The 11,886-nt window shown below is 43.8% G+C and overlaps 1 protein-coding gene across 1 annotated transcript in view; it reads right to left on the reverse strand.

The window, feature by feature from the left end:
- Positions 1–413: 413 nt before the first annotated feature.
- Positions 414–11,886, reverse strand: part of nudcd1 (NudC domain containing 1) — a 64,275-nt gene continuing 52,802 nt past the window's right edge. The window contains exons 9-10 of the mRNA XM_024135683.2: positions 3,951–4,110; positions 414–1,148 (exon numbers count right to left, since the gene is read on the reverse strand). Coding sequence (XP_023991451.1) covers positions 862–1,148; positions 3,951–4,110 — 447 coding nt within the window. The 3' untranslated portion in view covers positions 414–861. The remainder of the gene's footprint in view (positions 1,149–3,950; positions 4,111–11,886) is intronic.

The raw sequence follows: 11,886 nt of genomic DNA on the forward strand, positions 1-11,886 counted from the left end.
GTGGATATGATGACACATTTTGGGCTTGAGTTCACATGCTTCTTTGTCATTTACTAACTGCACTTCTATAATTTTAGCAAAATGTAGATGGAGCTTTCGTGAGTTCCTGTGCTCAMAGTTCTGGATACGTGCCTACGGGGCATGGTCAAAAGTAGTGCACTATAAAGGGAATAAATAGGGTGCCATTTGGGACTCATGTTCTGACATCACAAGGCTTCCCAGCTGCCCACTCCTTCCTTGTTCTTGATTGATCAATTAAGGTAATTGATTAGATATAAACTCCCCATAGCTGGTTCTTAAATTGGACACGAATTGAAAGGAAATAACAAATACCTGCAGACACATGGCCCTCCAGGAATTGAGTTTGACAGCCCAGGTATAAAGGTACAAAACTCTTTTTGACAACAAAACAATTATATCGTTGTTTGGTTTTATTGGAATATTTTCATTACATTCTGCTTCTATTGGTCAGCTTCTGAGGGCATCATTTACTGTGAGAACATGAATCATACTACATTTGGGCTCCTATACAGTGTCAACACCAGTAGGATATTCACAGAATAGCATACAAATATGAAGACAGACATTTGAAAGTGTAGACATATTGCTGACAGATCAAACCCCTACCACAAATGACATTACACTACCACACTTACTGTAGGTTCCAGATACACTCCTTTTACTTTGTGGAATGGTATAGCTCTGTCTCAGGGGTAGACAGTGTGTATGGTGGATGGAAATATTCTAAGGGGCAGATTCCCTGACACAGATTAAGCTTAGTCCTGGACTAAAATGCTATCTCAATGGGGATTCTCCATCCCGGATGTGTCTGTAAAACTGGCCATAAAAGTAGTCCCAGATCTAATTGTTGATCTTCAGAACAAATAGGTTGTTTGAGGTCAGGACGAACAGTCTCTCATTGGTGGCTCTGAAGCCTAGGACAATGTTGTTTGACTCCAGGCTGGCCACCTGTTGCTTAGCGACCAGGCCCACCTGACGACCCTGCATCCTGTTGAACAGGACTGTGTCCACCGGCGACGGCTGCCGGTAGATGAACACCCGGCGAAGACACTCCCCCAAGGCTGCGTAGGAGAAGTTTGGGGGGCAGGTGGCAAATTTCTTGTCACGTTTCGACGCCTGGACGTAGCCTAGGAGATCCAAAAATTAGAAAGACAATGAGTAAGTTGGAAGAAAATAAAAACATTTTTGGTTACGCCTCGTGTCACGTTGGTAGAATACCTTGAACTCATCTCCAAAGACACTGAGAAACACAGGGCTTGTTGTGACAAACATCAGCCACTCGGGAATTAGCATTGAACTAGCTCAAGWTGGCGATGAAAGACATGGCAGCTCTGCTTCTTGCTCCTATGCAACTTTGCAATCATTTCCATTTTTGTGTGTTTTTCTTACATTATTAGCCCAGAACGTTTTTTTGTTTGTTATTACATACAGCCGGAAAGAACTTTTGGATATCAGAGCGGTGGTAACTCACAAGCATTACGACCAGCAATACGAATTTCCCGAATTGGATCCTTTGTTCGTACCCCCCCGGGCAATTGAACATATCCCAGAGGCTGCACCAAGACGCCACCGGCGGAAAAGAGGTATTCGGAGTGGACTTCTAGTCCGACTCAGGAGACTTGCACACCATCCACCGCTTCAGAGTATATTACTCGCTAATGTTCAGTCTCTGGACAATAAAGTACGTTTGTACAGCCAGCGGTGTTCAGTACATCGCGCAGACAGGAATAAAGAACTCTCCAGGAAGAAGAAAGGCGGTGCTGTATGTTTCATGATTAACTATTCATGGTGCGATTGTGATAACGTACAGAAACTCAAGTCCTTTTTTTAACCTCACAATCAAATGTCGACCGTATTACCTCCGATGAGAATTCCCTTCGGTTATAGTTACAGCCTTGTATATTCCCACTCACCACGACAGCCCTCAAGGAACTACACTGGACTTTGTGCAAACTGGAAACCACATATCCGCATTTAGGCCACATTTATTATAGCTGGGGATTTTTACAAAGCAAATTTGAAGAACACGATACCGAAGTGCTATCAACACATTGACTATAGTGCTCACCCTGAAAAAAAGCTTGGCCACTGTTACTCCCCCTTCCGGGATGCCTACAAGGCCTTCCCCAACCCTACCTTCGGCAAATCAGATCACTACTCCATTTTGCTCCTCCATTCCTATAGGCAGAAACTCAAACAGGAAGTGCCCATCATAAGGTCTATTCAATGCAGGTCTGACCAATCGGGAATCTATTTTTCAAGATTGTTTTGATCACGCGGACTGGAATATGTTCCAGGTAGCTTCTTAGAATAAAATTGACGTATACACGGACACGGTGACTGAGTTCATCAGGAAGTGTATAGGGGATGTTGTTCCCACTGGGAGTATTAAAACCTACCCAAACCAGAAACCGTGGATAGTTGGCAGTATTCGCGCAAAACTAAAAGCATGAACCACTGCATTTAACCATGGAAAGGTGACTGGGAATATGGTTGAATACAAACAGTGGAGTTAGTCACTGTGTAAGGCAATCAAACAGGCATAAAGTCAGTATAGAGAAAGTGAAGTCGCAATTCAACGGCTCAGACACGAGACGTATGTGGCAGTCTACAGACAAGATTACAAAGGGAAGACCAACCACGTAAGTTCAGGGCCCAGGGTCTGAACCCCGCCCTGTGCAACTGGCTCCTGGACTTCCTAACGGGCCGCCCCCAGGTGGTGAATGTACGACACAACACCTCCACTTCGCTGATCCTCAACACTGGGGCCACACAACGGTGCGTGCTCAGCCCCCTCCTGTACGCTCTGTTCACCCATGACTGCGTGGCCATGCAGTCCAACTCCAACTCAAATCGTAAAATTTGCAGACGATACAACAGTAGTAGGCCTGATTACCAACAATGACGAGACAGCATACAGGGAGGAGATGAGGGCCCTGGCGGAGTGGTGCCAGGAAAATAACATCTCCCCCAAAGTCGACAAAACAAAGGAGCTGATCGTGAACTTCAAGAAACAGCAGAGGGAGCACGCCCCCATCCACATCGAAGGGACCACAGTAGAGAAGGTGAAAAGCTTCAAGTTCCTCAGCGTACACATCACTGACAATCTGAAATGGTCCACCACATAGACACTGTGGTGAAGAAGGCGCAACAGTGCCTCTTCAACCTCAGGTGGCTGAAGAAATTTGGTTTGGCCCCGATGACCCTCACAAACTTTTACAGATGCACAATTGAGAGCATCCTGTCAGGCTGTATCACCGCCTGGTACGGCAACTGCACCACCCGCAATTGCAACACTCTCCACGGGGACACCTACAGCACCCGATGTCACAGGAAGGCCAAATATATAATCAAGGATATCAACCACCCGAGCCACGGCCTGTTCACCCTGCTACCATCCAGAAGGCGAGGTCAGTACAGGTGCATCAAAGCTGGGACCGAGAGACTGAAAGAGAGCTTCTATCTCAAGGCCATCAGACTGTTAAATAGTCATCACTAGCCGGCTACCACCCAGTTACTCAACCCTGCACCTTAGAGGCTGTGTATGTGACCAATCAAATTTGATTCGATTTTAATTACTATTGTGCCATTTCTATAGTAGTCTACACTCACTCCTCTTCACACAAAGAGAACATTGCAATAATGGCATCCAGCAATCACAATCATGTCCTTGAAATACCTAAACGTACTCTCGTGACTGGCTCTAATATAAAAAAATATGCCACCAGCACACTTTTTGAGGTCGATTTTCATGAGTGTTTTGAGCATGTTAAATAAACTCAGTCTGAGGCAATGTCCTGAGACTAGCACAAAGATGCCATCTGAAAACACATTTGTTTCCCTGATTTAGCGTTGTAAGAGGTGTGTCTGAGGTGTTGACAGAACTGCCAGTACTAATAATTACTAATCTAAATAGTTTATACACGTACCGAGGGCGTTGAAGGTTGCGATGTGTTCCCACATATTGCTGGGCTGGTCCGGGCGGGGCTGCCACAGCAGGGCGTCAACGTCGTGACGCAGGCAGAAACTAGGCATATCAGATGGGTTCAAGTCCACCGTGAACAGGTACTGATGGCTCCCCAAGTTCACCTGGAGAAAGAGATATACTTAAAAGTAAGACTTTATTAGTCCCAAACATATGGTTTGTAGATGTAGACATTTCAACTAACTTTCCACTAACCATAACCCTTATTCGTAACCTAAAGATGTGCAGTTGATCTGGCATCGCTCTTCATCTCTCCAGTCATAGCTTTTAGAGCCCAGTGAATCTCAACTCGATTAAAAAAATGTAAAAAGTAAAATAGTTCCCTCAAACAAAACCAGAGAATATTATGGCTCCTTTTAATCAAATTATGCATAAACAACATCCATGAAACTATTAACTGAGGACAGAAAAACGATCAATAGGGACAGAGAATCAAAGTATTCTAATCAGGAGAGTACATGGAACCAGTGCATCCAACCAGTTTTTCGAAATGCATCAGTCTGCCTTCATTATTCCTCCCACAGTGGAGGCAGGAAGAGAGAAGGTGAAAGTGAYAGAAAAAGAAAGAGCGAGTGACAGAGAGATAGACACGGAGTTAGAAAGAGAGAAAAATAATAATTGAGAAAGACAAAGAGAAAGCCAGAGAACGATTGAGTCCCATTTTGAAGCACATGTTCACACAATTTATACCATGACGTTGTACTCTTTATACACGACCTTGTGCTATTATTGTATTGAGGTCTGATCATCCAGTGTTTCACATATGAATCTCTTTGCCAACACGTTTTATTGGTAGACAATTTTCCCCTCCAGCTTCCATGCTCACTTGACATCTGTTTAACATTTGTATCATAAACAGGCCTGTATGTGATTGATAGTTGGCGGTTGGTGACAGTTCCACGGACGTGGAACAATTCTCAAAGCTATAGTTCACTTTGTCAAATCAGCCAATTGGGATTTCAGAAGTCTTGTTTGTGTAAATAGAATGACAATGAAAGTTGTCAACAACAGCGTTGGCCGTAATTTAAAGTCTGCAACGACGTTCAAACATAATAAATGATGTAAGAGTAGAGTAAAGCACTACCCTCTGAATCGCTTTACGGTCGGATGCCGAGCAGTTGCCGTACCAGGCGGTGATGCAAACGATCAGGATGCTCGCGATTGTGCAGCAGTATAACTTTGAGGATCTGGGGAACCATGCCAAATATTTTCAGTCTCCTGAGGGGGAAAAGGCGTTGTTGTTCCCTCTTCACCACTTTCTTGGTGTGTTTGGACTAGAGGTCGACCGATTATGATTTTTCAACACCGATACCGATTATTGGAGGACAAAAAAAGCCGATACCGATTAATCAGCTGATTCATTTGAATTTTTTTTTTTATATGTATATACATATATACACTGCTCAAAAAAATAAAGGGAACACTTAAACAACACAATGTAACTCCAAGTCAATCACACTTCTGTGAAATCAAACTGTCCACTTAGGAAGCAACACTGATTGACAATAAATTTCACATGCTGTTGTGCAAATGGTATAAACAAAAGGTGGAAATTATAGGCAATTAGCAAGACACCCCCAATAAAGGAGTAGTTCTGCAGGTGGTGACCATGAGTGTTGAAAACAACAACTTTAATTTCTATATGCAGGAAATCCTATTTTAATAATGGGCATGGTAAGAATTGACAACCAAAGTGCGAGTCATAATTCCCATGACACCTTCTAGCAAAATCTGAAAAGCGGTTCCTTCATTTATTCCATAGGATATTTTTAGATTCACTTAAAATAAGGTCTGTGTTTCGTGTAGGCTTACACCACCGTGCCAATTTTATAACTGTGTAGATATCCATAGGACAAGGTAACTCTGATCAATATTGGCTAAATATAAGCGAAGATCATTTTTTTTGTAGAGTGGATTTATGAAAATATGTTGACAAACGTTACCTTATCCTAGTGAGATTTACACGGGTATCAAAACGTTGAGGCGGTTTAAGCCTGCACGAAACACAGACCTTATTTGAAGTAGATCAAGACATTCTCTATAGAAGACATGAACGGTAAAATAACGAAGGAACTCCTTTCAAGTACAGCCGCCAGTTATTACAGGAATTATAACGCGTCGACTATTTCTCTCTAAACCACATACCTTTGACTAATCCGGAAACTATCACCTCGAAAACAAAACGTTTATTCCGTTCCGTATTTTATCTAACGGGTGGCATCCATGAGTCTAAATATTCCTGTTACATTGCTCAACCTTCAATGTTGTCATAATTACGTAAAATTCTGGCAAATTAGTTCGCAAAGAGCCAGGCGGCCCAAACTGTTGCATATACCCTGACTCTGCGTGCAATGAACGCAAGAGAAATGACACAATTTCACCTGGTTAATATTGCCTGCTAACCTGGATTTCTTTTAGCTAAATATGCAYGTTTAAAAATATATACTTGTGTATTGATTTTAAGAAAGGCATTGATGTTTATGGTTAAGTACACATTGGAGCAATGACAGTCATTGATTGATTGTTTTTTATAAGATAAGTTTAATGCTAGCTAGCAACTTACCTTAGCTTACTGCATTCGCTAACAGGCAGGCTCTTCGTGGAATGCAATGAAATCAGGTGTTAGAGCATTGGACTAGTTAACTGTAAGGTTGCAAGATTGAATCCCCCGAGCTGACAAGGTTAAAAATCTGTCGTTCTGCCTAGGCCGTCATTGAAAATAAGAATGTGTTCTTAACTGACTTGCCTAGTTATATAAAGATTAAATAAAGGTGTAAAAAAAATATATATATATATATAAATAAAAAAATTCGGCAAATCGGCGCCCAAAAATACCGATTTCCGATTGTTATGAAAACTTGGAATCGGCCCAATTAATCGGCCATTCCGATTAATCGGTCGACCTCTAGTTTGGACCATGATAGTTTGTTGGTGATGTGGACACCAAGGAACTTGAAACTCTCAACCCGCTCAACTACAGCCTCTTCGATGTGAATGGGGGCATGTTCGGCCCCCCTTTTACTGTAGTCCACGATCATCTCCTTTGCCTTGCTCACGTAAAGGGAGATGTTATTGTCCTGGCACCACACTGCCAGGTCTCTGACCTCCACCCTATAGGCTGTCTCATCGTTGTCGGTGATCAGGCCTACCACTGTTGACGTCAGCAAACTTAATGATGGTGTTGGAGTCATGCTTGGCCACACAGTCGTGGGTAAACAGGGAGTACAGGAAGGGACAAAGCATGCACCCGCGGGGCCCCTGTGTATAGAATCAGCATGGCAGATGTGCTGTTTTCTACCCTTACCACTTCCAGGAAGTCCAGGATCCAGTTACAGAGGGAGGTGTTTAGTCCCATGGTCTTTAGCTTACTGATGAGCTTTGTGGGAACTATGGTGTTGAATGCTGAGCTGTAGTCAATGAACAGCATTCTCACATAGGTGTTCCTTTTGTCCAGGTGGGAAAGGGCAGGGTAGAGTCCAATTGAGATTGCGTCATCTATGAATTMTTTGGGGCGGTATGTGAATTGGAGTAGGTCTAGGGTTTCCGGGATGATGGTGTTGACGTGAGCCATGACCAGCCTTTCATGGCTACTGACATAAGTGCTATAGGGTGGTAGTCATTTAGGCAGGTTACCTTCACTTTCTTGAGCGCTGGGACTATGGTGGTCTGCTTGAAACATGTAGGTATTACAAACTCGGTCAGGGAGAGGTTGAAAATGTCACTGAATAAACTTGCCAGTTGGTCCGCACCTTCTCTGAGTACACTTCCTGGTAATCCGTTTGGCTCTGCGGCCTTGTGAATGTTGACCTGTTTAAAGCTATGGAGAGCGTTACCACACAGTTGTCCGGAACAGCTGGTGCTCTCATGCATGCTTCAGTGTTGTTAGGCCCTAATCTATGGAATGCACATGACTGGYAATACAGATATGCATATGTTGGTCACAGATACCTTAAAAAAAGGCAGAGGGCATGGATCAGAAAACAAGTAAGTATCTCGTGTGACCACCATTTGCTTCATGCATCGCAACACATCTTCTTTACAGAGTTGATCAGGCTGTTGATTGTGGTCTGTGGAATGTTGTCCTACTCCTCTTCAATGGCTATGCGAAGCTGCTGGATATTGGCGGGAATTGGAACATGCTGTCGTACACGCCGGTCCAGAGCATTCCAAACATTGTCAATGAGTGACATGTCTGGTGCATATGCAGGCCATGAAAGAACAGATATTTTTAGCTTCTGGGAATTGTGTACAGATCCTTGCGACACAGGAGCGTTCATTATCCTGCTGAAACATGAGGTGATGGTGGCGGATGAATGGCACGTCAATGAGCCTCTGGGATCTCATCACGGTATCGCTGTGCATTCAAATTTCCATCGATAAAATGCAATTGTGTTCMTTGTCTGTAGCTTATGCCTGCCCATATACCACAACCCCAAAGCCATCATGTGGCACTATGCTCACAATGTTGACATCAGCACACCACTTGCCCACATGACGCCATGCCAGTGGTGGTCGGTCCCGTTTAAGACGAGGGAAGGACTTTTTTTTTGACGAGTATGGCCTTATTTGTATTACAGCATATTGGATGAATGTCATTCCAATCACCCAGTTCAACATCGATAGGTTTAGGCTACTACATGATACTCACATTTTCCCTATACCCATCATCATAAGGTTGCTACAACCTAGCCTATGTTTACAATGCACACAGGTCGAGAGAAAAATATGAGGTGACAGACAGTGACACACTCATGACAGCATCTAGCTGATCTAGGGTGTAATCATTAGTCCAACAGGTGCAAACGAGAGTTTCTATTGGACAAATTCAGGGATGTTTATCCCCATTTCAGAAACGTTTTTCAACAGAATCAGCAGAATGAATACACCCGTGATCACACGTAAACACAGTTCCCTTTCATAGCAGCCATGTTGTATTCCTTCTCGCATCTATGCACTCTCCTCCTCTCACCTTTCCCCTTCGCTTGTGGACTTCAATGCACAACACATCAGCTGTATGTCACTAGGCGAAAAAAACTTTGCAAACCATATCATAACAGCTACACACATCAGTGTTTTCCAACCAGGGGTACTTGGCCTATCCACAGGGAGTACTAGAAAAGACCCATGAGACCATAGGCTAACTGGTAAAATGAACATGAGGTACTTCAGGGGTACTCTGGGTTTGTGGTACAGTAGCCAAAAAAGGTTGGGATCCATTGGCCTAAATCATTGTCACCATATTAGCTAAAGGAACGTCATAATCAACATACAGTGCATTCGGAAACTATTCAGACCCCTCAACTTTTTCCACATTTTGTTCCGTTACAGCCTTATTCTAAAATAGATTAAATAAAACATTTTCCACATCAACACACAATACCCCATAAAGCAAAAACAGGTTTAGAATGTCTTTATTTACAAAAGGATTCAAGTGCAGCCTGTTTCCATTGATAATCATTGAGATGTTTCTACAACTTGATTGGAGTCCACCTGTGGTAAATTCCATTGATTGGACATGATTTGGAAAGGCACACACCTGTCTATATAAGGTCCCACTGTTGACAGTGCACGTCAGAGCAAAAACCAAGCCATGAGGTTGAAGGAATTGTCCATAGAGCTTCGAGACAGGATAAAGTCGAGAGACAGATCTGGGAAAGGGTACTGTAGTAACCTGGTATATTTATGTTTACCAATAGATGGCAGTATTGACTCAAGACGGGGGTTTGCTTTCCGAGCTGAAAGCCTATCTAGGCTTACTGAATTATTATAATCGCTTCCTCCCGACCTCTCTACCCTCTTAGCTCCTCTACATCAACTGCTAAGGAAGGATGTGGCCTGGAAATGGTCAGAAAGACAGGAAGAAGCTTTTGCAAGTCAAAGGTGTTACTGAATCAGCTGAAGTGCTAGTCCACTACTCAGCAGACAGAGATCTTATCTTATCGTGTGATGCCTCAGCGTATGGTGTGGGGGCGGTGCTATCCCACCGGATGGAGAATGGTGCCGAGAAACCTATCGGGTTCATGTCAAGAACGTTGTCGCCAGCGGAGAAAAGTACTCTCAGCTGGACAAGGAGACTGGCTGTCATATTCGGAATACAGAGATTCCACAAGTACTTGTACGGGAGAACATTCACTATTGTGACGGATCATAAACCTCTGATCTCGCTGTTCCATGAACAAAAGCCAGTACCACAAATGGTCTCTCCAAGAGTTCAACGTTGGAATGTGTGGCTCAGGGCCTACGAGTACAGAATCATTTACAAACCAGTGTAGATACCATGGGAATGCTGATGCTCTGAGTAGGCTGCCTGTTCCAGAAATCATCAGTCAGGAAGAAGAAAATGACCAGGTTTTGATGATCGACGTGTTGGATGATGCACCAGTGAAACCAGCACAAATCAGGCAATGGATTCAAAGGATGTGCCGTTATCACAAGTGCATGAATTTATCCTGAAGGATGGCCTACAGTGACAGAGCCTCAGATCATGCCTTACTACACTCGCCGCTTGGCATTGAGTGTTCGAGATGGATGTGTTCTGTGGGGTTCAAGAGTAGTTATCCCACCCACAAGGGCGGGGGTTGCTACTGAAGTTGTTGCATCAGTCGCATCCAGGTATGTCGAGAATGAAAGGCCTAGCGAGGTCATATGTCTGGTGGCCAAAGATGGACCACGATGTGGAAATGAGGTTAGCCGGTGTGAAGATTGTCAGAGTAACAGGAAGTCACCACCCACCGCGCCATTACATCCATGGGAATGGCCAGAAAAACCATGGACACGACTACATGTGGACTACGCTGGACCTTTCCTAGGAAAAATGTTCCTTGTGCTGATTGATTCTCATTCAAAGTGGATGGATGTTTACCCCATGAACACGTCAACATCGTACGCTACGATTGAGAAGTTGAGACAAAGCTTCAGTGTTATGGGATTGCCTCAAATGTTGGTTAGTGACAATGCTACTTGTTTTACAAGCACTGAATTCACAAGTTTCATGAACACAAATGGAATTCAGCATGTAACGTCGGCCCCTTTTCACCCATCTTCAAACGGTTAGCAGAACGTGCAGTTCAGACCTTGAAGGAGGGGATGAGGAAGATGCAAGGGCCCAGCATTGAAACAAAGGTGTCAAGATTCTTGTTTAGCTACAGGATTACTCCTCAAGCTACGACTGGGTTGTCACCTGCAGAAATGTTGATGTCAAGGAGGTTAAGGTCAACCTTGGATCTCATCAGACCAGACCTGAAAATGAAAATACAACAAAAGCAATGGAATCAAAAATGGAATCATGATACCCGAGCCAAACTCAGAAGTTTCTCAACTGGAGATGATGTCTATACAAGAAACTATGGGTTTGGTCCTAAATGGATTCCAGCTACCATTGAGGATTGCTCAGGACCAGTATTTATACTGTGATCATCGGAAGTGGACAAAGACTAAGGAGACACGTGGATCAGATCCGAGCTCGAATTCCAGTTCCATCCGGAGATCTGGATCAATTCTTAAACGAGCAGGACAGGACATTGGAACGTTCCCAGAGTTGCAGTTGGACAAACCCACCTGAGACCAACAATGCTCAACTTCCTGAGACCACCAGTCCGGGACGACCTCCTCAGTTGCAGTTGGACAAACCACCTGAGACCAACAATGCTCAACTTCCTGAGACCACCAGTCCGGGACGACCTCCTCCTGTGAAGTCTCCACAAAAGGACTTTGTTTCACCATCAAGGGGTGAAGATCTGGAGGCACCAGCTACACCACCTCTGAGACGCTCTATTAGAGAGAGACGTCCGCCAGACTTTTTCAGATCCTAAAGGAGATCATTTTTGAAAAAATGTAAATAAGAATATAGCATAGCTCAGAAAGGAATTAAATTGGGTTGT

The sequence above is a fragment of the Salvelinus sp. IW2-2015 genome, unplaced genomic scaffold, assembly GCF_002910315.2.
Source record: "Salvelinus sp. IW2-2015 unplaced genomic scaffold, ASM291031v2 Un_scaffold560, whole genome shotgun sequence".
In the NCBI taxonomy this organism is placed as follows: Eukaryota; Metazoa; Chordata; class Actinopteri; order Salmoniformes; family Salmonidae; genus Salvelinus; species Salvelinus sp. IW2-2015.